At 36.8% G+C, this 27474-nt stretch overlaps 1 protein-coding gene across 1 annotated transcript in view; it reads right to left on the reverse strand.

Annotated features, from left to right (window-relative positions):
* The window catches only part of MOV10L1 (Mov10 RISC complex RNA helicase like 1), a gene marked incomplete at its 5' end in the record, with an annotated part of 43417 nt that extends 16300 nt beyond the window's left edge, over nt 1–27117 (reverse strand). The window contains 20 exons of the mRNA XM_010289403.1: nt 1202–1366; nt 1818–1917; nt 2728–2849; nt 3501–3647; nt 4163–4341; nt 5522–5552; nt 9019–9134; nt 9666–9724; nt 10486–10577; nt 10950–11020; nt 11641–11818; nt 13282–13396; nt 14077–14271; nt 14988–15183; nt 15317–15558; nt 16400–16540; nt 18645–18835; nt 19261–19373; nt 19783–19939; nt 26933–27117. Coding sequence (XP_010287705.1) covers nt 1202–1366; nt 1818–1917; nt 2728–2849; nt 3501–3647; nt 4163–4341; nt 5522–5552; nt 9019–9134; nt 9666–9724; nt 10486–10577; nt 10950–11020; nt 11641–11818; nt 13282–13396; nt 14077–14271; nt 14988–15183; nt 15317–15558; nt 16400–16540; nt 18645–18835; nt 19261–19373; nt 19783–19939; nt 26933–27117 — 2795 coding nt within the window. The remainder of the gene's footprint in view (nt 1–1201; nt 1367–1817; nt 1918–2727; nt 2850–3500; nt 3648–4162; nt 4342–5521; nt 5553–9018; nt 9135–9665; nt 9725–10485; nt 10578–10949; nt 11021–11640; nt 11819–13281; nt 13397–14076; nt 14272–14987; nt 15184–15316; nt 15559–16399; nt 16541–18644; nt 18836–19260; nt 19374–19782; nt 19940–26932) is intronic.
* Between the last annotated feature and the right edge of the window lie 357 nt (nt 27118–27474).

Below are 27474 nucleotides of genomic sequence, written 5' to 3' on the forward strand. Positions count from 1 at the left end.
AAGAGAACTAAATATACATGATAGCCAAATGGGTCATTCTCCAGTTTCTTAAAACATTTGATCTATAGGCACATTCTCTTATCTTAAGAGAGTCAGATTCTTTCTGTGGGGTTTCCATGGATCTAATCTGCTTTTTGAAGAAGTCTTGACAGACAGAAAGGGAGCATCAGAACAGCCAATAGAAGCTAGCTTCAGCAACGTATTGTCTTTAAATGAAAGAATGGCTTTCAGGAAGCATTCCCATCAGTAATAACCAGCTTGAAAAAAAATGTCCTGTAAAAAGACTAATATGTGATACTCAAGTCCAATGGTATTCTTAAAGCCCTCACACTTCCTGCGCTCTCACTATGCCAATTCTCTTTAAGCATTGTATAAGGAACACAACAATGAAAGTTTACCATAACAGATTTTAGGACGAAGTGTGACAGGTTTTTCAGTAGGCTGAACGCAACCTAAAGCCTCAGGCTAAACATCCCTGCTTTTCCCTTTAAGTCTGCCATCAGATTTCCTCCCTCCTCTGCTTGCATGGTCATATAGTCATATTTTGCTCTCAGTTTAATTTTTCAAAGTATATTGACATAAGAATGGGAAGGCATCTTAGTAATTTTAGTATTAGTTCTATATTTCAGATTCAGACAATAATTTAAGTGAGCACAGATATTTCATCTGCTTTATGTACTATGCTACCTCTGCCACTTTAGGTACTTCAGTATACAAGAGTTTTGGGAAGCTATCTTTCAGCAGAAGAGGATATAGAGGAACAGCTTATTTTTTCCCCTTCCTGAAATACGATGTTTGCAAAATTAATCTTTATGTTTAAAAAGAAGGGTTTGTTTTTCTTTTTTATATTAAAAGTAGAAGTTGTACTTGTTCATTTGTGGAAAATTGAGTTATGTGGTTATGGTAAATGTGGCCAATGAAGATGGAAAGGAATTTTGAGCCGTTATTTATAATTCTGCTTTGTGTACCATATTTGACTTATTCTTCTTAAGAATAGAGACCCCTTCAAAGAAGGGTTTTAACATGGTGGGGCTCAGCATTCTTGCTATTCAGAGTATTTATTCAAAGCAGTCAAGCTTTCCTAGAGAACTAACGCTCTAGCTAGACATATCACTAAGCATCAGGGGGCAAAAAGGTAATAAGGGAACAATCCTTTTTGATTTAGATGAAAAAACTTAATTAAAATTGTAGTTTTACTCACCAGCAAAGGATTATATGCTCCACAGGCACTAAAAGCATCCTCATCTCTCAGATATATCTCTCTTGATGTCAGTCTTTCCAGCAAGGACATATTTAATCCAAAAGTCAGTGCAATTTTAGATTTTATTACTGGCCCTAACTGCTTTGGATCTCCAACAAGAACTATCTGTATATGCAATAAAAAAAAATAATCTATCTTGTATTAAAAGTTATTTAAAAATATAGTTTCAATAACAACAACACATACACTCTTCAGAATACAAAGGTCAATTTATATCCAGTATGCTGCTTTCCTCCAAACGTCTAATGTGTTTGCAAAGAAACATTAGGTCCAGGGCAGGAGTACATTTGTCATCTTAAACTAAGAAAGTCTATTTTTAGTTTGACATCTTCCCCACACTGAATCCTGTCCTACCAATGTAGTCTTGTTTTAGATGTAAAACAACTCATTTAAGTGTGGGAAATGGATATTGTGCATGAGTAAGATTTATCACAATTACTCAGAATTCCATACTCATTATCAGTAAAAGGCTGCTTGCACTCTACATCATTCACAAAAATAAAAACAGTAAACCAAAATTTTTTTTCCTTTCAGTAAACAATTCTAAGAGGACTACCTGTCCGTTCGCTTCTGAAATCAACCCAATAGGAATCAGGCTCTCTGGTTCACTTGCTTGCCCTGCCTCATCCAGAATTACATGTGTGAAGTGTCCAAGCCTAGAATGAAATAACATGAACCCAAAACAGGGTTGTTTTCAGATTAGTTCATTCTGCCACCCTGTGGTTGACCTCAGCAATTCTGTTAACTTCCTTGTCAAGTGTGCCAGGCAATTCCCCACACAGAGAGCAAAGATGGATATTTTCAACACAGAATATAGAACAAACAACCCAGTAACTTTAATTTGTCATCTTTGATTTTGCTTACATACTCTGATATACACAACCACTGGTTATCTTAAAACCTCGCTTATACCAAGGTTAAGACAATTAGAAAAGCTTTCCTTGTTCTCAATTTCCTTCAGCTATTTAGTTAGAACAATGCACTTCATGTAGCAAGGACAATCCCCAAGCTTTGTTTCTACCAAACAGCTCAAGCCAGTTAGGCTTCAGAATGTCCTTTTACAAAGTTAAAATTAAAATCAGAGGAATCTTTAGTTAACCACTAGACACAGTGGTTGTTTACAGTTAGTAAAGGTGACTTGATAAAAAACAAATATAATTTTCATTGTGACAATCATTTTGAGCCAAAGTGATTGTCAACAGCAATATAATTTCCAATGCTCCCGCTGGTAGTGGAGAAGTTATTGTGTCAAAATTTTTTATTCAAAATTCTTTAATTTACCATAGAGAAAGTCTCTGCTGAAACATTACTAAAACCGAGTGATTTGCTAGGAAGACAATGTCAAAAAAGGCACATGCAATAAACTGTATTAAGACAACTCAAGTTATAGTACAGAGGGTATCTAAAAGCTCTGGGTTTTGTAGCATCCAGCTATCTCAGTGATACTCCCATCTATAGTACTCTACCGTATTTCTGTTTGATAAAACATTCCTGCACTGCTGCATGTGGTAATTATTATCCTGAACCACGATGCTTTCCGAATATCATCACCATCTTTGCAGTAAGGTTTCACCATATCATCAATTTGCTGCAGAAACAAAAGGGTGTTTTGTAAAACAAAACACTGCTCTAAAACTAAACTTTTTAATCTGAATAAAAAAAGCCCCCTAAGAACTATTTTAGAAGCTGAGCAAAACACTTAGATTTACACGCATTCATACACTGAAATGAATTCTCCATTAATTTGCCTAAACAACATAGTACATATGCAAGACATCTGTATTTTTTTATTAAAAGGATCAAAACTGAACATATGGATGTTTCATATACATACATACGTATATATTTATGTGTGTATACTATATAAAGATGACAATACTACTTGTTTACTTTTCTGTGTAAGTAGTCTTAATTTGGAGACAAATGATTGACTTCAGTAACAGATTTTAGGATTGCTTTGTAAGTCAAAGCATCTTACCACATTAAAAACCTCACCAATATGTATGTGCTGCTTGTGGAGTTAAGCACTGCAAGAAAGAGGTTAAGATTCGCAAACAGTCATGTTAAGGACTATGATCAATATCTTCGAGTTAATCTTCTGGAAAAGTATGTTCGTACTTTGGATCCTAATCAAGCCCAACCAGCCTAATAACCACTGACAGTTATATTACTAAATCAGTATTTTAAGATCAAAACGTTAAAATGGAAATACTAGCTGGCAAATATCCGTAATATTTACCTCTGCTGACCTGAAGCTAGCATTAACTCGGACCATAGCTCCTGGTTTTAACAGATTGCTTTGATGCAGCCGCAAACAAATCAGATCTGTTGCAGCATTTGATGGCGCACAAACCAAAATTCGACTATCTGGTAGAGTATAATGTATCTACATTAAAGAAGATAGACATTAAAAAAAAAAAAGGTTATTTAAAGAAGTAGAAATAGCTCAGACATACCCATTTTATTTCACTGAATATAGAATCCAGAAGAGTTTTGCATACACACTATATTCACCCATCCTTTTGCAGTTCAAGAACACTAGTCTTGACAGCCATGACTAAGTACTCTCAAGTGTTCTGACAGCAGAATTAATTCATAGTTGTCATAGCCATGTTTACCTGTGCTTCATGAATCTATTATGCACTACTGGAAACACAAGTTAAATACTGTTCAATGAAGCTTTTAAGACAAAGACAAGACGACTTGAAAATAAGCCATTCAGGAATTCTGTTAAATCCGTATCATATCTTTCGTCTTTCACAGAGCTATAGAAAATGATCTTAAAAAGAGTATTCTGAAAACTCCTTGGGGAAAAAAAACATATGACAGTACTTACAGAGTTATTGTAAGTGTTCTAACACTGAAAAGATTAGAGATGACCGATTTGTTATCCACCATTACCTGTAAAATCGCTTCAATTACTGTTAATGTTTTTCCAGTTCCTGGTGGTCCAAAAAGAACATAAGGTATAGGACGACATTCACCACTCAGTATCCTTTTCACTGCCAGTTTCTGTTGCTCATTCAGCATAGGATTGAAAAATTCACCAGCTCTCTGTTTAAGTGTCACAGTTTCACCAACTATAATCAAGATAAGCATATATTAAAACTCCACATAACTATTTTTAACATATGTAAATTAAAGCAACTCTAATTCACATTATGCTTCAAAAAAAAAATCTTGATTTTCCTTATGTGGTAACAACTAATGGATTTCTCAAAAATTCCGATTTCACAGAATATCATGTAGAAAATAAGCCATTATATTTCAGAAGTGTATTGGGTATTTAATAAAACTGAAGGCTGGAAAAGGACTATGATTACGTAACCCCACAATCTGTAAAATCTCTATGCAGTAATTTTAGCATCAAGCTCACTTTTGTCCTAGAAGAGCAAAATTTCAGTAACTTTCAGTAACTGGTACTTCAGGGATAGTACCAGTACTAGATGACCAGTAGTAAATCATGACTACTGAAATTTTTTTCTTAATCCTGTCTTAATTAGTCTAGCTTTAGCATTCCACAGCAAAGTCTTATTAACCCTTAGACAGAAGTGCATTCTAGATAATCCATTCCACATTTCTTTAGGCATCCTATTGCTACAAAGTGATAAAATCATCCTCTTTGGCAATTAAGTACACTGATATTTAAAATCACACTTTCCAGAACAGCATAGGATCTGGGTTTTCTGAAAACTTTTTCTAAAGTTTTAGCATCTTTGTCAAAGTAGCTATTGCAAGGATGAGACACAGCATCCCAGTAACAAACTGGAAGCTTTGAACTTGACAAAAGTTTTACAGTAAATGACTGGGAAATGGTTATTTATTGAGTTCAAAGTATATCACTAGAAGTTTGCTGCCTCCTCCCTGGAAGTGTTCAAGGCCAGGTTGGATGGAGCTTTGACCAACCTATCTAGTGGAAGGTGTCCCTGCCCATGGCACAGGGGTGGGAACTAGATGATCTTTAAGGTCCCTTCCAACCCAAACCATTCTATGATTCTATGAACTGGAGATATTTAAGTAGTCCACAGAATGACTCCAATGAAACCTCCTGCTAATACTGTTTGTAGTATTTAGGATTTGTCTTTAAAAGACAGAGTACGAGGACATCTAAAATGTATCTTACTCAGCCCTGGTTTACCAAAGTGATTGCAAACCTGAACCATGTACACTTGAATATAAAGTATTAGAGGATACCAAGTTGGCTTGTTTGCGCAGCTATTCTCATCACATCTGTTATGTTCTTTTCCCTTGATGCCATGCATTTTGCCTGTTTGTTCTGCAGTTTTTTAACCTGAAAAAAGCAAGTGAAGATAAATGCATTTATAACCTTAAGATGATAAGCAACTATCTTCACTAACACCTTTGACATTGCTAGGTTTTTAGTTTTTCCTATTAAATAGCATTATCCCATTAAATAAGAGTATCTACTGTGAAGACAGACAGATAGAGTAAGTAGAAGAAAGTGCTAGGAATTCCTACCTTAAATTTAAGACTTCTAAAAGTTTGGCTTATGTTAACATTAAACATTTATTTCACAAATACTTTGCAGGCTCAGATGAGGATTTTGAAGCCATGGCTGAATAACTTGTTTACTTCCACAAAAGCTAACATTCACATTCCATACCACTAAGCAAGATGATACCTCTTTCAGATTGCAGTATAGGAGAAAACTATTTGTAGGGAATGTGGTGTTTGCAAAGTTCTGAGCCAGATGCCTCAACCATCTTAATAATACTGATCCTAAACCAGTGAAGTGATGTTAGAGGTTGATTACTCCTTCTTGTACAGGACAGAGGTATCATCCAGAGATGTTTGCTGCTTCCCCAGAGCCATGACATCATGGAAAGGCTGCAAGGCTCACCTAGTCCTTCTGACTACTCCCTTTGCTGCTTAACCATGTGGGTACTAGTGACACCTTGAAGAGATGAAAGAGAAGATCATACAGCTCCGGGGTAAGCCTGAAGGGCCCAGGTGATGTTCTCCACCATCCTTCTAGTCAAACAGAAAGGCCTTGGTAGAAGCAGGCATCTTGCAGACCAATAACTAGCTGTGCTCTCACCAGCACAGCTCTGGGTCTATGTGCACATTATTACTGCAAAACCAGAGACATGTCTGGGTTGTTACCACAGGAGGATGGAACAGCAGCAATATTGTCTGGTGGTGTGTAACAAATCCTCACCAGAAGGAAGACAATATGGATGAGACTTCTGACAAACAAGTGGCATCAGTGTCCTGATCACAGGTTGTGCAGCTTCTTGAAGATTCCAATCATTCACACATCTGTTGCAATTCACCGAGGAAATGTCTAGAATTTCTAGACTGAGTTGGTGACAGCTTCCTAACACTGAAATAACTGATCAGAAATAACACTCTACTAGACTTGTTGCTCATATACAGGAAAGAGCATGTGTCCATATACCAGCTTTTGTTGCAGAGATTGCAAGATTGGAAGAAGGCTAAGAAGGTCAAGCAGCAGAGAGAGAACTCTGGCCCTTCTAGAGCAAACTTCAGTTTCTGTAAGAAATCACCAGGCAAAATCCTCTGGGAAGCTACCATGTGAAGAAAATGGTGCCCAGGAGAGCTGAAAGTTGGTTATTGAGAGATCATAAACAAACCATCCCATTGCACAAGTTCATTGGGAATTTCAGTAGAAGGCCTGCTGCTTAGCTAAGCTTGTAGTTTCTTGATGAATATATAAAAAGCTTATTAGAAGCAGAAACAAGGACACGCAAAACATAAAAACACTGCTTCGACAGTTGGACAAAATCAGAAAGGTCAAAAGATCAAAGTACAGCTGAAGCTAAAATGTGGCAACAACAGAGTAACAATAAGGGATTTAGCAAATGTTGTGGTGGAAGAGAAACAGTTCAAGGATCATGGAGGCTCACAGATGGATAAGACAATTTATTGATGGATGATATGGGAAAGAACTCAATGTCCCTTCTGCCTCACATGCAGGCCTCCAGACTCCTGTGCAATGTAACAGTATAGGAAAGAAAAGGACAAGTAACAGAAGGGGAGTACCATGCTACAAATTGCTCAGAGACACTGGATAGGGTAGATGTGATTCACCATGCTGATATGATTGTGGGCACTGCTGCCTATTATCTACAACAAAAAAATAATGATGACAAGCCAGGGAATGTCTCTGACAGGAGCAAAAAGCTAATATTGCTACTATTTAAGACTGACAAGGAAGACCTAGGGAACCACAGCTTGTCAGCCTCACTCCAGTCCCTGAAAATATCATGGAGCACATCCTTCTGGATTCCATGTCTTTCACATGATTGGAAAAAAAGGGTAACCAGAACAGTCAACATGGCTAAACCAAGGGGCAGACCTTTCACGACCAAACTGATTTTCCTGTATGATGAGGAGACTACTATGTGGACAGACTATTACATGGACAAAAGAAAAGCTGTCATTGTAATACTCCTTGACCTCAGCAAGGCTTTTGAAATTGTTTACTTACTACATAATTCTTATTTGTAGCCTGAGGATAGATTAGCTAGAACAACAGACAGTAAGATGAGTTGAAAATTGACTGAACTACGGGGCTGACAGTATTAATCAACAGTTTGATACTCAGCTGGAAGCTGGTCAAAAGCTAAGAAGCCCAGGGTTGTTGTGACCAATATTATACAGTACCTTCATCAATGACTAAGATGAGACCAAGTAACACCCTAGACAAATTTGTAAACGCAAAATCAGGAGTAATACCTCAAAATCCTTAATGGCGCATCTTCAGTTGAGAGGGACGATGAGAAACTTGGCAACAGAGCCAACAGAAAACTCATGAAGTTCAGTAAGGAGAAGTGGAAAGCTCTACACCTGGGACTAAATAACTATGTGAACCAAGACAGGCCGAGAACACACTGGCTCAGTAGTAATCCTCAGACCCTTTTCAAGATCCTGGGTTACTGTGGATGCTAGTATATGAGCCAGTATCATGTTCTTGTTGTGAACTGAGGAGTCAGAGAGAGATTGGATTTTTAGTTTGGCCATGAAGAGGTGAAGAAGCAGTCTTATAGCCCATGATGGCTTAAATCAGAGTTACAAAAAAAAAAAAGCAAGAGGCAAACTCTTCTTTGTAGTCACATATAATATAACAAGGGACCACATCCACAAGTTGCAGATGGAAGATTCCTACTGGGAATTAGCAAAAAAATCTTGAGTGGGAAGGTTGTGAAGTACAGGTTATGCAGAGGCTGTGGAACCTCTAGACAAACATAAAGAAGCACCTCCCATCCAGCCCCAAGCTAACTTGACTTAGTGTTGGTGACAGTCCTGCTTCAAATAGGAAGGAGGACTAGGTAACCTGCTGAAGTCCTTTCTAAGAAAGATTTCTACATTTTCTTCACATAATTTAACTAATAGTTAAGAAGCTTGGGTATATCTACTCAGAACAGAGTTATTACCTTCTGTCATAAAATTATTTCCTGCCACAGTGACAGGACTTAAGTGTAGCTACAAAAACTAATCTAAAGCAAATCTGACAATTCCAATTACAATCTTTTTTTTTTTTTTTATAAGCACTTTCCATTTGAGATGGGAGTGTTAGCTTAAAAGTATCAGCTGTCATAAAAAGCCCTCTCCCCAAGCAGCAAAAACTTCTGTCATCAGAAAGCAGCAGAATACAACTTTGATTCTTTGATACTCCATCATGCAATTCCTTTCTAAGAATAGCTATACAGTAGGTATCTGTTAACAACCTGAATGGTATTCAGCATTTTAAGGAACATTTACAGAATAGATACCTGACTTTCCTGCTGGGAATATTGTTCAAGGCCATCATCAACAACATAATACTTGGTAGTATTCTGGGTCTTGATAGCTTGTGGTGCTTGTAAGACAAGCCTTTCCGGAAATAACACTTCAAATATAGAGGAGAAAGAGAGAAATTTGAAAGCCACACTAACACTTTGGACATTTCCCTGATTAACATTACTGCCGATACATCACCTTGCTCTGAGTTGCCAAAACTGGTTTATCAGAACTAATGTAAAAGTGGTAAAGACCTGTGTGAAGTTCATATGGGTTGTTCTACTCAACCATAAAACAGGAAATCAGTTTTTTTAATAAATTCCAAGGTAACACAAAACATTGCCATTTCACTTGCTATTATTATAACAGTACGATTGATGAGTATGAGAACTGAGCCAGTTCTTATTGGTTCACAAAAGTTTGTTTCCACTCCTCTCCCCTGTGATCACCAACAGATGAAATAATTCTGATGGCACCTGGTCTAGATTCAGAGTTTTTTTTTCTTTTTAAAGTTACAGGAAACTGCTCTAAGAACAAACTACAATGCATTCTTCTCAGTATGGCCTGATATGAAAGCAATATAAAACATGAGTCCCCACAAACAAACTCCTCTAGACAGCTTAAGTCAACTGAAGTATACCTTTTTGACCCAGGTAGATAGCTTGCTCAACTGCCAACTGGCATCGTCTGCTAGTAATCCTGTTATCAGAATATAAATTTGTAGATTAAAGTAAAAGCTTACATTTCCACAAACTGCAACAGCATAAACCTACAAGGTATCCGGTATTTTTTACTATGCACCAGTGCATATAAAAATAGACGTTTTATATAAATACAATTTTTTTTTTTTAAAGAATCATCTGTTAAAAAATATGCTGCAGAAGTGTCAATCAACAGCTTTCCTATGAATGACATTGACCATATATTCTCTGGCTCTTCATTGAGACAAAGATGGTCTAGTGCTTCAGACTTAGATAGCCTTTCAAGGTAGTTCTCTGCAAAACTGATTTTACAAAGAAGATTAAACAGATAATAACATCCCATGAATAAAATTAAAAAAGGATGGGTGGTTAACATCAGCAATTTTTTTTTTTGCAGTCTTGCAGCCATACTGGTGTATTTTTTTTCTTAAAAAAAAAAAAATCCCCAAAAAAACCCCCAAAACAAAACACCCCAACTCATTCCCACCCCCATTTCACTGCCTGGCATTGGTGCAATTATTTAGAGAGGCTTAAGTCAAGAATTCTTTGTACATCATGACTACAGTTGCAGTCTTTTACCAATGAATGTAGTGGCAAAGGTGTTTTGTGGGAAAGAGGTGAAAGAATTGTCAAGGTCTTAATTATGTCCTTCTCCTATCTGTATCCACAAAGACAACCAACTGACAGTCATGTATATTTTAAAAGTCACTTGACTAGAAGAATCATTAAATGCACCTTTATGGAAACTTCTAAAAATACCTGGAATGAACAAATTCCACATCCATGGGTTCCAAGTTGTAAGCCTGTTCAAAGTCTGCATTAAATTTAAGAGTAACATCTTCATTACATATCTGTTGCAAAGATTAAAAAAGTCAGTTTACTGATTAAGGTTTAGTACTTTAAACACAAAGAAGCATCTCCGAAAGCACTGAATCCCCCATGACCTCTAAAAAGAACACCTAGATTTACCTGCTATCAACATATTGCAAATCTAGATTATGTTATGAGTGCTCTCAGAACAGATAAAGATTATAATCTAGAAAGAATATGGAAGCCAAAGTCTTCAAAAAGACAATAAAAATAGAAAAATCACCACTCAGAATGCAGGTAAAACAAATCTAGCTTCCCAAAAGGCAGGTTAAACTAGTCTGTAACGCCGTGAAAGCTTCCCCTTTGAAACCTGTGGACCACAGTATTTTCAACAGGAGATATACCTTACTTACCTCAGTAATATAGGCCACGTACTCTATTATATGCTCAGAGTAGACCTGACTTTTCAGTATCACCTTATCACCTAATTGTAAACAAAATTAAAAGGCAACATACCGTTACAAGGTATAGTAAAATTCTCACTGCAGCACTTAATTTCTCTTTTGCATGGTTAAACTAGGAATTCGCATGATGCTAGGTATTAAGTAGCTTCAGCAAAGTTGCTGTACCCGTGAGTATCTGTTCTGAAATGCCGTATGCAGTATATTACAAATGTATATTACATTTTAAAAGGCATCCAATATTGATGCCATCAGGCAACACCTACAACAGTATCTTGTTTTCTCATCTTGAGATTCTGAATTCAATTTTAACTACTCTCCCAGCTTTTGCTTTTGATACACCTATTAAGTTATTGCTACATTGCACAGTTTACTTTTGCTGAAAGCCCCACCAATTTTTGTACATGAGAAAACCTAAAGTATCAGAACATACATAAGCACAAACACGTGCAATGCTGCTTCAGATAAGACTCACACTGAGACAGTAACAGTGCAGTTCACCTATCTAGTAGCCTAAATTAGTAACTTTGTCTTCAAATATGTGAAAGACTTCTTTTGAAAAAATAAATAAGCAATGGAGTTTGTATTGCACTGAAAATATTGATCAACACGCTATTTGGCTTTATCTCACATTAATTACTACCTGTAATTAGGTGAGGTCTGCCCTCTTCCACTCCTGGCACTTCCAGTACTAACAAGTTCCCATTCCTTTTCAAAGTAACCCCGGTCATGTTAAAGTCTTTTATCTCCATTTCTGCGTGGATCTCTTCAAGCCACAAAAGAGTAGAAAAGTTTGCTTTATAATTATCTAGATTAAGATGCTGAAAAACAAAACAGTATACATTATTGTTGTAACTTCTACACTAAGATATGGAACCCACTATTAACATTATATAAACCACCTCGTAAGACAGACTGGGTTGCCAGTTAAGGCACCTAAATACATGTGTCTATACACTAGCTAATATTTTAAACTCCCTCAGTAGCCAAAGCAGAATTAGTATACCCCTTGGAGCTCAGATACAACAGCCAGTCAGCTAAAGAGTTAACCAAGTGTCTCCCTACTACAATGGCAGTTTCAACAACTGAATTCAGGGGCAGTCTACAATTGAATTCTATGCCCAGCAATCCCCAAAAGCATAAAATCTAAGTACTCTGGACAGAGGACGGGTGAAGAGATAAAGATGGGTGAAGAGCTTGGTTATGTCAGTCTGGGCCCTGGCTGATGATGACATGACTTACAGCACGCTGAAATAACCTGAACTTTCTCCCTCAGAGCTGAATGCATCTCACTGGAGAGGTATTCTCCAACAGAACAAAGCTCTATCTAAACAATGACTGATAGCACAGAAAGCTTTCTATTTCATATCTTCTCACTCAAATACAAGGCAAATGAGCAGTGCTTTCTGGAGCGGACTTAGAACAGTCACCAGTACCAGGCAGAACTTAAGGTGTGGTTAAAAAAGAGTTACCATCGATGGCAGGCTTTCAGTGTAAAATTATTACTAACACTACAGTTTTATCTCCTTTGAGAGAGGATCACTAACCTGCTGTCTTAATGCTGTGACCTCAGGTTTTGTGTGAGTTGTTTAGAAAGCACACAACATACCCTTCTATATTTTTGAAAAATAAGTATCAGCCCCAGTTTAAAGTCCTTAAAAAGTTAGAGGAAAACAAAAAGTGAGTTTCAGCCATGCTCTGCCAGAAATCAGGATCGTTTTGGAGAGGCATCACTATAATATTCTTGTTAGACTTTTTTTTCCCCCTGTACATATTGTGAAATCTCTATACTTGCGGGAAGAACTTGAACAAGCCATAGTAAATTAAATTTGAGGATTTTTTTAAAAAAGTTTTGAACAACCAGAAAAGAACCCTCTGTTATTGCAATAACCTAAGAATTTATGCTTTCATTTGCTATGAAACAACTGCTGGACTACTGGTCTGACACCCCAAAAACCCCTTTCCAATGGTGCCTAAAAAGTGAGAGTGAAGAGGAATCTTTGTTCAGCTTCTGTAATATCCACCCCCCTGCCCCCAGTATACTCCTACTCTCTTTTCAGTTTTTCCACATTTACCTGTTTGTGCTTTTGTAAACTTGGATTGTGACACACTGAAAGCCACAGAAGTTACGGGATACAGACTAAAGTCTTAAGTCTACTTAATAACAGTATTACATCATCTTTTATTACACTAAGGGCTACACATTTTTGCTAAATTAAGGCCAGCTTGAACAAACACACTTAACATGAAATATATCTTCTTATATAAACCTACACTTGCATACCTCTGCTAGGAGAGGCTGAAAGGTCAGTATGTCTAACTTCTGCTCCACACATTTTCTTAACTCATCTGGTACTGTATAATGCGGGAGAAAGCTTGGCAACTGCTTTCTGTGATTTCTAAAACAAAAGTGACATATCATTTAGCTTTCTCAAATGATATATGTGAAAAACAGCTAATTAACATGCCACATCATCAAGGCTATAAAACCAAAACACACACACGACAGACCCAATGATTCCTTCAAAGTGACAGTTGAGAAGTTTGCTATGCTGAGAAGAAATATATGTGTTCCAGTTACAGATTACTTGAAAACATCGTGAGTTTGCTTTTTCAGCCAGGGCTATTTTTTCAGTTTAGGGATATTCTAATAACTAAACAAATACAAAGTATAATGGAAGCTTATTTGCAAAAGAAAAATTCTGAATGAAAGATTGACATCTGTATCTGACAAATGTTTCCAAAGTTGCTTGAGGAGTTAAGAAGCTACTCTCAGAAAAACTGTTTGTGATTTTCTATCCTCTTTTCTTAACACAATTGTTACTTGTAGATTACTATGCAACAGTGTTTATCTTGTTTATCACCACATTACATAGTGGACAGAGCTCCTGTTCGACAAATCTACAAAGAAATCAAGTAGTTCATTACCAAAACAATCTCTTCTATCAGTAATGTTCACAACATATACACATGTACAGACTCTCCCAGTTTCCTTTTGTCACCTTTACAGAACCAGATATAACCATACCAAATAGAGTAGTATTAAGTGTTCCCCCTCCCCCCCTCTAATTTGCAGTACCTTCTGTATTTAGGGGCAACCACTGTTGTCCTCCTTGGCTGAGGTTCTGGAATAATTTCAGGCTTTCTTGGAGAAAATGGTTCCACAGGTGCTATTAGTAATTCTTCCTCATTTGTTACAGTGGCTTCAATATAGCGTCCAACAGTAAAATCAGAAAAACCAAGTAACAGGAGTTCTTTACTGCACCCAGGATTTCTTCAAATAAGCAGAAGTTACGTTCTTAAAACCATCATGTTCACACTTTATTTTCCCCAGCCATAAGTATTTTTTTTAAAAATAAAATTGTAGATTTTCATTTCAGTAACATATGAGAACTGCTCATTTAGGGTAATTCCTCACATTTACTCCCCACCCTGAGTTCAATCCAGGTATCATAAATAATTAAGAGTGATAACCTTAAACCCTCAATTTCATCAAACGCTTGGGTAAAGAGCAAAATCCCTCCCCTCAACATACTAGGTACAGAATTAATACTTCTGTCACAAGGAACACTTTAGAATTAGTGTTACTGAAAAAGATTAGCCAAACATTTCCACCAGAGGAACCTGCAGCGCATCCCTTCACTGTTTGCAGCAACAGCTTTGCTCCACCTTGCTTAAGGCTAATCAGAACTGAACCCTAACTGCAAACACGTGAAATGGAGAGAGTAGGTACGTGTAAGGGGTGCTTGGGGAGTGACAGAGGGAACAGTTTCTTCAGTTTCTAAGGAATTTAAGACAAAAGATCTAACACACATCATGTGCTCTGAAATCCCTTAATGAACTCATCCCACCGTTACCCAGAGTAACGGTGATCCTAACTTTGATCCTATACCAAAAAGAGAACTGTGCCCAGAATAAGGGAACTGGTAAGTCAATTTTTATGAGTTGTTTCCATTGTATCGGTCAGAACCAATGGAAAGAAATACTTACACAGCTGTGCATATGATCACTATGAATGTTCTTCCACCTGGTGGTATGACAATTTCTCCAGTAATATTGATGCGCTTTATTGGTTGGTCCACATCTTCTCTTTGCTCATTTTCTCCATTATGTAGATTTTCATCTTTCACCACGGAAAAGCTTTCTTTTGTCCTTGGTAAATTTGTATCCTGACAATTAACTCCTTCTGTAGTAAACAGATTATAACAAATTCTGTTACCACAATTGATATTGCTAGCATAGGCAAGTCTTCTCAAAGAAGCCTACAGGTTTTCTGAGGAGTTAACACTCAGCATTCGAATGTTAACATTTCACTGTACCTGGAATGACTCCATTCTTCATAATGGATGTATTCTTCGATGACTCATACATCGTTCCTCCACTGTTGTTATATGAATTAATTGCAGCTTTTGAGAAGTTTTCTTGATTTATTGGAAAAGATGACAGATATGCTTCTGGACTGTTCTCACATTTTTGAGGAATACGAAAACTGAATTGCTTGTCTTTCACCCATCCAGCTAATCTGCAGCTGATTAAGGACTGTGGTACACTCCCTTTATTCCTAGAAGTAGTTATGTAATTAATTACATAATTAAATGCATAGTTAATGTTCTTGGGAAGCTTAATTTTACCTGAAGTCAAATATGACTGTCTGTAGCAGATTAGTTCACCATTATTTCATAACTGCCATCAGAAAGAAAGTATACTGCTGCTTCTAACTCACGAGGACTAGAGCTGCTAAATGTTAATATTTCTAGGTCATATCAACTTACCATGTGAAACATACAGAAATACTGTGTATAAAAAAAGCTATGGTAACTTACAATTTATCATTGTGTAACTAACTCTTAGGACAGAGCAAGTACTAACAAACAGAGTAACATTCTATTCAGGTGTGACTTCATTTGAGTCTATGTCCAGATGTGTAAAAAACCCCACCAAAGGGGAAAACCACCAAAACAAAAAACCCTCAAGGATATACCAACATAGTTCTTCAGCATCCAAGTTAAAAAAAAAAAAAATGGTCTGCTTTTAATACATGAGTATGCAACAGTCCTTTTGTTCTAAGATTTTGAAGATGACAGCCTATCAGCAGTTTAAATTAAACACATCTACAAGTAAAAGCATTTGCTTTAATCCTCATTCCAGAAAGGATTTTATTAGGATTGAAGAGAGACATAGGATTGGGAAGTCTCAAAGCACTAGCTGCAAAATAGATGCTCAATAAAAGCTATCCTAAAGACATTCAAGACGAAATTCTCTCTGATTCCGTAGAACTTGGGGGTTACTTGAAGACTACACACCACAAAGCTCAACTATGAGAGGCTTCTGTATGAAAGACAGGTTTACAGACTATGGAGTGATGGAAAGAAAGCAAGCTGAGAACAATCAGAAAGGCTTACTCTATCCAAATGATCATTCTTTTAGATTCCCCCTGTTTCAGAGTTCCAAAATTAGTCATTCTTGATACTTCCAACCCTCCTTTGTCGCTCATTAAGTCTTCACAAGGCTCATTCAGACTGACTCCATTAGAGTGAGAATGTCTGTAAAAACAATTTTAGCTATCAATTTTGAAACACAGACAGACTCAGCAAATATCTTTGATTCAGCACAAGTTTAAGAACCACTACACCAAAGCACAGTCACAGTATTTAGGAAGAAGCAGGTGAGAAGGTTCACTGTCTCAGCTACTTACACTTCCAAGACAATTAAATTACCTTTACTAAATTAAGCAGCATATTAAAAACAAGCCTTCTGTCAGCAGCACAATAAACCAGCATAAAACTTTGAATACAAGACTAGAATGATTAAGAAGCTAGCTAATATTAGCTGAAGAGCTGAATCAAATGGTGACTGAAGCTGTTATTGATCTCTTTGGGAGCTGAACCAAGACACAAAGGGGCTCCTTAGCAAAAGTCCTGATTAGCACTGGAGCTTAAGAGATAAAATGACTAGACTGGAAGTATTTCAACATGTACCCCAAGCACTTATGTCTGCTGCTTACTGCTACAATCTGAAAGCAGCAAACTGAAGAAGAAATTAAAAAAACATGAAAAACAAAAAGCACACTTAAAAACTACTATCACACATATTACTGATGAAAAATGCCTAGAGTCACATGCTCTTCCCTGCTTGAGACTGTGACCAGAGCTCTAATCTCTCAGTGTCAGCTACTTGTAGAAACCATTTAAAAAATTGCTTCTATTCTACAATTAAGAAACTATTTAGTTAGATAAAATGGCACAAAAATAACTTAGAAGTATTTTCATAATCTTGCCAATATTTACACACTCTAAGTATTCCTTAGTTATCTAATACAATAAAGTAGAAAATGACTGCAGCTGTACTTTATCAGCCACATCAATATTCTAACGACGACCACTAGATGTCTCCCATTCCAGCTTAAGCTGCCTGAATTTTTTGATATGGTAGGAAATACACCAAACTGAGAAATCAACTCTACAGTCAGCTTTTGTAACTTGGCTTTAGTAATAATCTTCTGCATAAAATCCATCATTAAAAATAGGTCCAAATAAAAAAATAAGTGAACAAATTTTACTGTTGTGCAAAGTGATGTAAACACTTCAGTTGTACATCAATGAAGCTTGAAATCTATTATATCCATTATCTCATGTGAAAACAGCTTATTCTGGTCTTCATAGTTCTTCTGAAGACATAGGTACTGCCCTTAGCTATATTTCCTAGAGATTGAACAAGGCAAGTTCCTCCAAAGACTATGTTTGAGAGGTATCAGAATGTCCTTTCTCCTCACCTTTGGGCTTTCCAATTGGTCAACAGCTTATTTTTGGCTGGCAGAATCAGACACTGTAATCCTCCCAAGGCCTTGTTAGCACTACGAGTGACAGATTTTACAGGTAATAGACCTATTTGTATACAGTTGAGCAGTATTTAAGGACAGACACTTAAACTCACAAACCAAACTCTAGATCTTTGCTGCAGAATTGCTACTGACTAGTTGTTGCCCATTCTACATTTGTGCAGTTGATTATTTCACAAAATTTTGTTTCTTCTCCATACTGAATATAATCTACTCTTTCCAACCTTTTCTGCAATCTGTCCGGACCCTCCTCACATCACATATGCCATCTAAAGTGCCTGCAGTATCTCTCAGTTTGGCATTTGCAAGCCCAACAGATCTCTATCATTTAGATCATTAAACTGCTCCGTTTAGGACAAGATATCTTAAGAATCACTACAACTTAAGCAAAATGCATTAAAGAAACATGCATTTTACATCAGTTTTGCCAAGAATGGTTTTCAAACAGTAAAGTCCTCAGTAGAAGAACACAGATCAGAGGAAACACAAGGCAAGAGCGTGAGCTTAGCGTTTTTCTAACAAAACCATGAAAAATTCCTTCCTTGCCTAGCAATATCCCTGAGCTCAGCTGCTACTAGTTTTGCTTCTCTAGTAAGCACAGATGTCCTTATCTTCTGGAAAGGAAGAAAAACCAAGGGCCAAACCATATCACACTCTTATCTTCCCAAAGATCTATCCTGCCTACTAGTCAACTAGTGAAGAATTCACAGTATTTCTTGTTTAATAGACACAACAGAATTTAAGCTGCATAATTACAATTCAACTCTAGTTGTTGTTAAGTGGAAAGAGAATGAAAGAATGAATATTACCCATCCTGGCTGACTGGCACCAAGCAGAGAGCTCTCCAAATATAACATGACTGATTGCTCTCCACCACAATTGTGTTCACTAGATCATGTCTACAAGGTGAGTAGCCGTCAGGGAGTTTCAATGAATCCAAAGTGAAAAATATACTCTCATCTACTGTACCACTTCTTCCACACATGCTAGAAATGCGAACCTGGAACAAATATTTTCATTAAAATAATAATAAAAAGGGACAATGGTTGTTTTTAAGCCAAAACACTTGGATAAATTAAAGTAAACATAATGAATCCCACAGTCATAACTTCTTAAAAAACGTTTGAAAATCTACATATCCTCATTACAACCAATGTAACTACAACAATAGTAAGCATCCAAATCAACAACTGATAGCCAGTAAATAAGGTAGTTACTCTTCCTGTTTTAACCAAAATGTGTATGCTTTTTCAGAAAGTTTTGTTATTTTAGAAATAATACTCTAAATGGATGAGTTGATATGTTTTATCTTTAATTAAAAGATGCGTTATAGAGGATCTACCAATACTAGCAACTTAAAGCCACCTTCAAAACCCAACTTTGCACAAGATTGCTCTTGCCAAAAACAACGTGCAGAATATTTACCTTGTCTACTCGCTTATATCTCAAAGGCTTTACAGCAACTGCTTCACTGTTCCATGTTGTCGGGTTAATAAAATACTTTGCTTGCACCCAGTCACCTTCACAAGGGTTGAAACCTATGTAAACCAGAACATTTCTCAAGTTTAATTGCTACTGATGAGATTTGTATTACTCCCATACAGAACAAGTTTAAGTTAAATAAAATGACCAGCCAGAACAATGCATTATTTATATCCACTGAGTTCAAACTTCTCTTCACGGTTCTTCCCTCAGTAGGTTATGACAAACTACGTAAGAGATGCTAGTGGAAAAATAAACTTGCTTACATGTAACTTATGCTTACATACCTGCATGCAAGTTATGCTCAGTGAGAATGAACTTTCTTCACCCAAATTCCTATGTTTGTTTCACTACATACACTCTATGAGAACTTACTTGGGATGTGGACTGCAAGATTATCAGAAGATATTTCTATTGTACATATAAAAAAGTTAAGGAAGAGCAAACAAGAAATCCCTTACACACCTTCACAGACGTCTTCCATAGCAAAAAAAGTATTCTGATTAATATAGCCACCATCCTTAGAGAGAGAGGTAATATTGCCAATCAGTATTTTCATATTTACTTCAGAAGCATCACAAGTATGACTGGAGTCTCCCCATGTATTCTGGATGGCATCTACCTATTAATACAAAAGACCCAAACATTCAAACAGCTGATACTTAGAATTACATGTTAAACATATATTCCTACAATAAATATCAGAATTTCAAGTACTTAAGGAAGTCAAGCATCTTATTAGACAATTCTATACTCACTGTATAGAATATATATTCTATAGCTCTTCATTTTTGTACACAAATCATACCATTAATTTAACAGTTTATTTCAGAAAGCCAAGTGTTTACAAATTCACAACCAGAATAAAGAAACTGAGTGGAAAACTAGAACAATGCAGATAAGGGAGTAACGTTAAAAAACACAACTGGACAGAAAAGAAAAAAAGTTAGCTGTAGTGTTTTCACTTCTACATGAAAATTAGAAACTCTGAATAAAAAGTATTTCCCTAATGTATAATGTGAAAAAAGTAATATGCTGAAAAGTCTCTATACAGTGCCATCTTTCTTTTACGTATCAGCATTCGTGCACAGATGGAAAACAGTTCTCCTATAACGACCCTTCTCATAAATATTAAGATGACTTTTATGCTTGTTAACTGCTATACCTTTGTGTAGTGCACTTCTTGGAGGCACAATTTTCACAAAGAACACATACATTACAAAGCTAGAAGAAACAGTTTGAATATTAACCGCTTTGTCTTGATTACATGGATCCTATTCCAGATGCCGAGGCACCATCCCTGAATAAAAACCAGTGAGGCTACCTGAACTAGCCTGCGAGTTGGCTTCTCTTACAACGGAGACTTGCTTAGCAAAGGAACTGTCAACAAATTCCTCATGAAAATACTTGCTGAAAACTTACATAGTGTTTATGCAAAGAGACTCATCCTTGGCTAGGACAAGGACACCTTCTACATAGCGGGTGACATATATAGCCATTGTGGAGCTAACGGTGAGCATTGTGGTGATCACTCCATTGCAGTGACCATTACACTGTTCACGTTAAACACTATACTGTTTACACAAGTGAAATGTAACCCCAACAATGGGTGTACTAGTTGAGCCTAGACTAATTCCTAGTCTAAATCAGTTTATTTCAGAAAGCTTACAAAATAGACTGTGACATAAAAAGCCAGTTAAGGCAAGTGATTACCCCCTCTGTTCAGCACTCTTATGATGGTATCTATAAAACTGTGTGCAGTTTTGACCTCCACAGTGCAAGAAGGACATCAGTCAACTGAATGAGTTCAGTGTAGGGCCACTTTGGTGTCTGGGTGCTGGAGCAGTTGCCCTGGCAGGGTAAGCTGAGAGATGGGTTCGTCCAGCCTGCCTTCAGGCAGATCCAACAGCAGCCCCCTTAATGGGGGGTCATTAGGAACAGAGAGCCTTCATTGTGGGCATAAACTGAAACAAGAACTCCTCAGACCGGACATAATGAAAAAATTTTTAACCACGAGGAAAGTCAAGCATTGGAAGAAGTTGCCTAGTGGGGCTGTGCAGTCTCTCTCCATCCTTGCAGGTTTTCATGACCTAACTGCATAAAGCCCTGAGTCACCTGGATCCCATCACAAGCTGACCCTGCTTTGAGCAGGAGGTTGCATTAGAGACCTCCCAAAGTCTGATCCAATCTGAACTATACTATGATCCTAATTTCTTTACAATTTATTTTGTTGAACATCATAAATGGTAATATTTAAGATAGTAATAAATAGCCTATGTCTACCTCTACTCCAGAGTTTGCAAACATTACAGTTATAACTATATAACTATTTATTTTTTAGTCAATATTGTTATATTGCATTGAAAGAACTATTATTACATGGTATTCCTTTCAATGACATGAAAGCTTACTGTAAAAAAAAAGAAAAAAATCTGTTTTGCTCCAGTCTGACAGACGTATCTTCACATTCACCAAGAACATGCGAGAATATCAAACTTTCTCCTAAGCTATTTGTATAGCTTCATATGGATATAAGCCAAATAAGCAACTACACTGTTCCGCAGAAGATTAGTAAATTTACATTTAATGTAAGTAACATACGTGAGTTATACCTGAAAGTAATTCGTAGACCTAAAGAAATGCTTTCAACACAGGAAATCACCTTAAACCTCCCAACATACATTTTCTTTTGGTATTTCTCAACTTAATCTTCCTCTACCAATAAAACTGTGAAGTTGTTCCTCATACTAACTCAAAATGGCCTTCCTACTACCACTGGTAGTAGCCTGGTAGAGCCTGCAGCAGAACCTATTATCATTTAGTGCAGAGTTTAATTAGACTTGACCTCAAATAAACTGAAATCCAGACTTCTGACCTAGGATCTTTCAAAAACACAAGGCAAGTAGCTCCAAACGGCACTTGAAACAGTACACTGAGCAGAGGGCCAGCCAAAGCTGACCTCACTCTTCCTTAAAGTAGGTAATATAAAAACATCACTGACACCACAGAAGTTTAAACTGCACCTTCCAGATTCTCCCCAAAACAGCATGCTGGCAGTGCTAAGGCTGTAGAGCTTGCACTCATTTCTCAAATTAGAGGAGTATCTTTTACGTCACTTAAAAAACAAAGTTAAGTGGTAATATCTCAGTTTTTTGGAAGGAGATAGTATTGGTCCCCAAGCATCATTTTGTGTAGTATATAATGATTGTGCTTGTCAGGAAGCGAAATTTTTCCCCTCTACCTAGGGGATTAAAAAGAGACTTTCTTCCTTCCCTCTGCCCAATAAAAGACTGACTGAAATGCTGTTGGCTGTTCTGAGCAAACTCACAGGGCATCTCAAGTTTGTGCCAATACATGGAAAGTAGCAGTAATTCATGACTTATCACGAGGTACAGAATGAGTTTAGTTTTTTAATCTAAGTACTTAGAACAGACCATTTGGAGAAGGGAGACTAGTACTGCTCTTCTGAAATTACATATTTTACATCAGTAACACAGCCAAAATTTTGGGACTAAAGGTGGGAACCCTGGACTCATGCGGAAAGCCCATCATAGTCATGGTTATTCTCACTGAACAGCAACTTTGATGCTTCCCCCCCAACCCATCTTTGAAAAGAGCAGTTATACCATTCTCCTTTCTATTTGCAAGAGCGCACAGATTACTCCATATTCTGAAGAAACGAGCTTTGTCTTCTTGCTTATTGAATCAAGACTACCCTTGGACTTTTCTATACAGTCCAGTCAGCTTTAGGCATAAGCTTGGCTTTAAGCTACTCACCCAGTCAAAAACTGCATTGCCGGAAAAGATCTTCTGAGATGCCTGCAGGACTTATGGCTCATCACAGACAGGAACAAGACAAACAGTGATTTATCTCTAGTATTTTTGAAAAGGCCGTTACCTAGCACATACAGCAAAACATCCCACAAATGCTAAAATATCTTAGTTGTTTTGGAGAACCTTATGTTACCAGTTATGCTCAGTTACCAGGTTATGTATTCTGGAGTGATGACAATATTTCAACAGTATTGTGAAAGCTGTCAGACAGAAGGAAAACAAGGAAGGAGAAAGAAGATTGAAACTAATTTATTTTTTGATTCTGTGTGTCAGTGCTATTTTACCAGCCATCACTGAAATTGCTTGCTAGACTTACAATATTTAGTTTTCATGTAAGAAAGTCATTCCTCTTAAAAAAAAAAAAGAGAAGTAAAAGAAGAGACATAAGGTTATCTTATGAGACACGAGGTTTTTGATAGCACTAGGGCTGGTAATATTTTAGAAAGAAGACTTCTCTCTCACTTTCCTTCTATGTTTCATTTAGATTATACAATAAAACTCCCTCCCCACTAATATTCTTTCTTCGGTTTTATTTAATCAATGAAACTGCAGTGGTTTTAAAATTAAATGGATTTGCTAAGAAAAACTCCCCTAAAAATTTTCTATGTAACTGGAGTTCATTCTAAGACAGTGTTGCTTTCATACAATTCTAATCTTTAATATGAAACACCTTATTTACTTTTAGCCTTCAGGAATTGTTCTTATTGCTATTTTGAGTTAAAGGAAGGACAAAACAGAGAAAAATGGAAGCATGCAACATTTTAAATCTTCCTGAAAAAAGGTTTTAAAATACAGATGCCTAACAAATGCAGATTAAAAAAACACCAACCATCTGATTTTTAACTGCCAACATCTCAGAAATAGCTTTCATGAGATCATTAGTTATTACCAAACCAGCAACAGAGCTCAAAAAAAGTCTGTACAAGTAACTACTGCATTTCCTCAGTAGTCTACAGTTTTCACAAATACATGAAAATGCATCTAAACCTCCAAACATTACACAGAGTAGAATGCAAATCAAGTTAATCTTCTCGTATTTTTATTTTCTCTTTACACCTACTTGAGAAGTCACATTTCTAGTCAACTTCATTTTACCAGACACAGTACAGTTAGTGCCAATGTAACAATTAGAGGAAAAAAAATTCTCAAAGGTCTGCATTTATTTTAAGCTTAAGTCCGGCCTCTAGGGAGGAGTTTACCATGTGCAATTCATTATTTCAGCCAGAAATGGCATACATCTCATGGACTATTATAATTTTCAGATGAAAAGCACATTTCAAGCCTTTTTTGTAATCATTATTGCTTTCAGCAGGCATTCAGCATCTTTGAATTGGTTTCCTATTTATAGGTTAAATAAATAAAGATCTTTCCCTAAGTGGCTGCTGAAGTTAGAGCTTTGAATCCTACAGAGGTTTTTAAATTCAAAGCAAAAAAAGGTGAGAAATAGAATAAAACAAAGTAACTTTCTAGACTAACACCTGTACTAACAGGTGTTTTACAGGAGGAAACTCTTTCTCATGGCAAAGACAAATCTTCGCTTCTTCATCCACACAGTCACACTCGAAGGAAGACCATTAGAGTGAGTGGAACTGTGTTGTACTCAGCTGCTCATGTGGTCACTCACAAAGCAGCCTATGATGGTATCTGGTCATTCTTTGCAGGGACTCTAGTGGCCTTAAGTGTTGCTCTTCAAAACAGGCGGTGTTAAAATTTTTATTATACTTCCAGTCATAGATGTGTATGTGAGCTTTACATACACACAATACATGCCCTCCACAATATGCATCCTTTTCTCAATTATAATTAGGTGCTTTATGTAGCAATGACACTCCAGCAGTTACATGTCCTTGCACATCAGAGAGACACTGTAGAGGCCTCTGCACATGTACACGACCCCCTGAATTTCCAAATGTTCAGTAGTTTGAGTTAGCCCGACCTTCAGACACCTGGAAAATTAAAACCATCAATTTGACCAATGAGGTCAAATCCTCAAATTTTGAGGGGGATGGGGAGCAAGGAAGAGAGTGCACTATACAGCGTTGCTTTCCATAGACATGTCAATGCCTCCGCTGATATTCAGGGCCTTACTTAAAAGCCATGAAGATCTTTTCCAAAAGAGTACACAGAAAAATCCAATGGAGCTTCAACTGCTCAAGTTTATCACCAAAAGAGCCTTGTCTGGGAGGAGAGAAATACAAATAAAGAGTAATCCCATGGTGACATATGAAAGGATTTTTAAAGGTTATGTCCCTACTTACCACTAGGTATGAACAGTTTCAGGATTGGTCAACAGAATAATTCTGAAAAGTGTACAGTAAATTACCACAGAGATACTAGCAGTTTCAGTTACAAACTGTAATTCACTCTATTAACATATGCCACTTGATAACAACAGAATTACTGAATGTGTCAAAATAATACAAACTCACTTCCATGTGACAGCTGGTTATGTCTGGACACTGCTGGCAACTGATCAAAATGACTCTGAAGTAGGAAAATCAGGATGGTGCATAAAAGAAAGGCATGAGGAATCAGAAACGCTATATGCTAACCAATGCAGGATTTTGACCTCCTTTCCTCAATTTATGTATCATCTGCTAATTTAACATAGTAAGGACAAATTCTTCAATCTGGTAACTTACACTCTTAAACCTGCATATCAGAACTTTACTAATAAGATTACTAGATACATTACAATACTTTGGCTAATCATTACCTTCCTATTATCTGAAATGTGATCCCTGAAGCCACTATGTTTGCTGATCACATTCTTTATAGATGGCATGAGCTGGTAAGATGCTTAATTATAAAACATCCATTTACTAGAAAACTCAAATTAACTTTTAAAATAGTTACACTGTGACTTGCTCTGCAGAAGCGGCTTCAGCTTAGACTTTTGGACAGGGCGAGTTTCTTACATGCAGTACACTAGTCTAGTGCTGTACTTAAAGTATGATGCAGCTAAGCCAAACAGATAAAAGCCAAGTAGATAGGTTCTGTAGCACCCAGTTATCAAATGCTTCTGCGCTGCTGTCAGTCTTTGAAGCGCCCGATATATTTACGTAATTTCTAAATGGAGAGGGGCCACTTGACTCAGCTTCTTGGCTAGATTATCACAGGCACCTGAGAGCTGAGCCTATACGATTAAAAATATTACAGTAGTTTATACGATTAAAAATATTACAGTAGTTTAAACGATTAAAAATATTACAGTAGTTTAAAGTTCTGCCAATGTATAATCAAGCTTGAAGTAGGTTTACAAATGAAGTGTTAAGCAAGAAAGGTACTGAAATCTCCATTTTTATGACTCTCCATGACATTTTAAGTTGCCAATTTTTTACAACAGGAAGTTTTGAAGTTTATATTCTTATTTACTTCTGTGCAAAAAGAGTAAACTTGCAGCCCCTGTTTTTATTGTCTTATCCATTCATGTAACAGTAACATAAAATTGACTTTGAAAGTGACTTTGAGTTGACAAAAACAGTTAATACACAGAAATTTGAACTAGGTATGATTAAACAAATTCTGATGCAATTATCTCAACCAATAGTTTCATATTCACTACCTCTAGGCCTATATTCAGTATTAAATGAACAACACTTTAAAGGAGATGGAATAAATTAACAATAAAAACCCAAACCAACTTATCCCTACTAGGTGAAGGGCTGGGAATTTCTCCCATTTTATAGAATTCAGGAGGCTGAAACTACAGTAACTTACAAAAGAAAGTCTCAAGGGATTTACAGAGAAAGTGAGACTACTATTAATCTTCACCTCTTACCTTGATGGCCTTCAAGCCACCCGATGTTTTATCCTCTTCAACAGTGGCAGTAACTTCCTGTCCAACAGTCAGCAGCATATTTTTTGTAACAGCATCCTTTGTGAAGATTATCATGTCATCTATCATCCCATAATCATGGCAAAATCTTGTCACTACTCCTTGTACAGTTTTTAATTCTTTATCACCTACATCCAGAGGAAAGTGTTGACATAAAAACAAATCACTTGTTACACAACTATGCAACAGGTAACCAATACTACTGAAAGCGCTATCCCTTCTATCAAAAAGTCATTCTCTTAACTAAAAATACCAACAGTTGCCAACTAACTAGTTTCACATTTAAGTCTTGAAGTCTTACGGCAAGTTATGGTTACAACCAATTAAGAAATCTAGTTACATACAAACTACATTGTAAAAACAACATGCTTTAAGCTGCATTAAAAAAAAAATCATAGAATATTTTGAGTTGGAAGGGACCCATAAGAATCACCAAGTCCACTCCCTGCTCCTTGCAGGACTACTTAAAACTAAACCATAGGACT

The sequence above is a fragment of the Phaethon lepturus genome, unplaced genomic scaffold (assembly GCF_000687285.1).
Source record: "Phaethon lepturus isolate BGI_N335 unplaced genomic scaffold, ASM68728v1 scaffold2976, whole genome shotgun sequence".
Lineage (NCBI taxonomy): Eukaryota > Metazoa > Chordata > Aves > Phaethontiformes > Phaethontidae > Phaethon > Phaethon lepturus.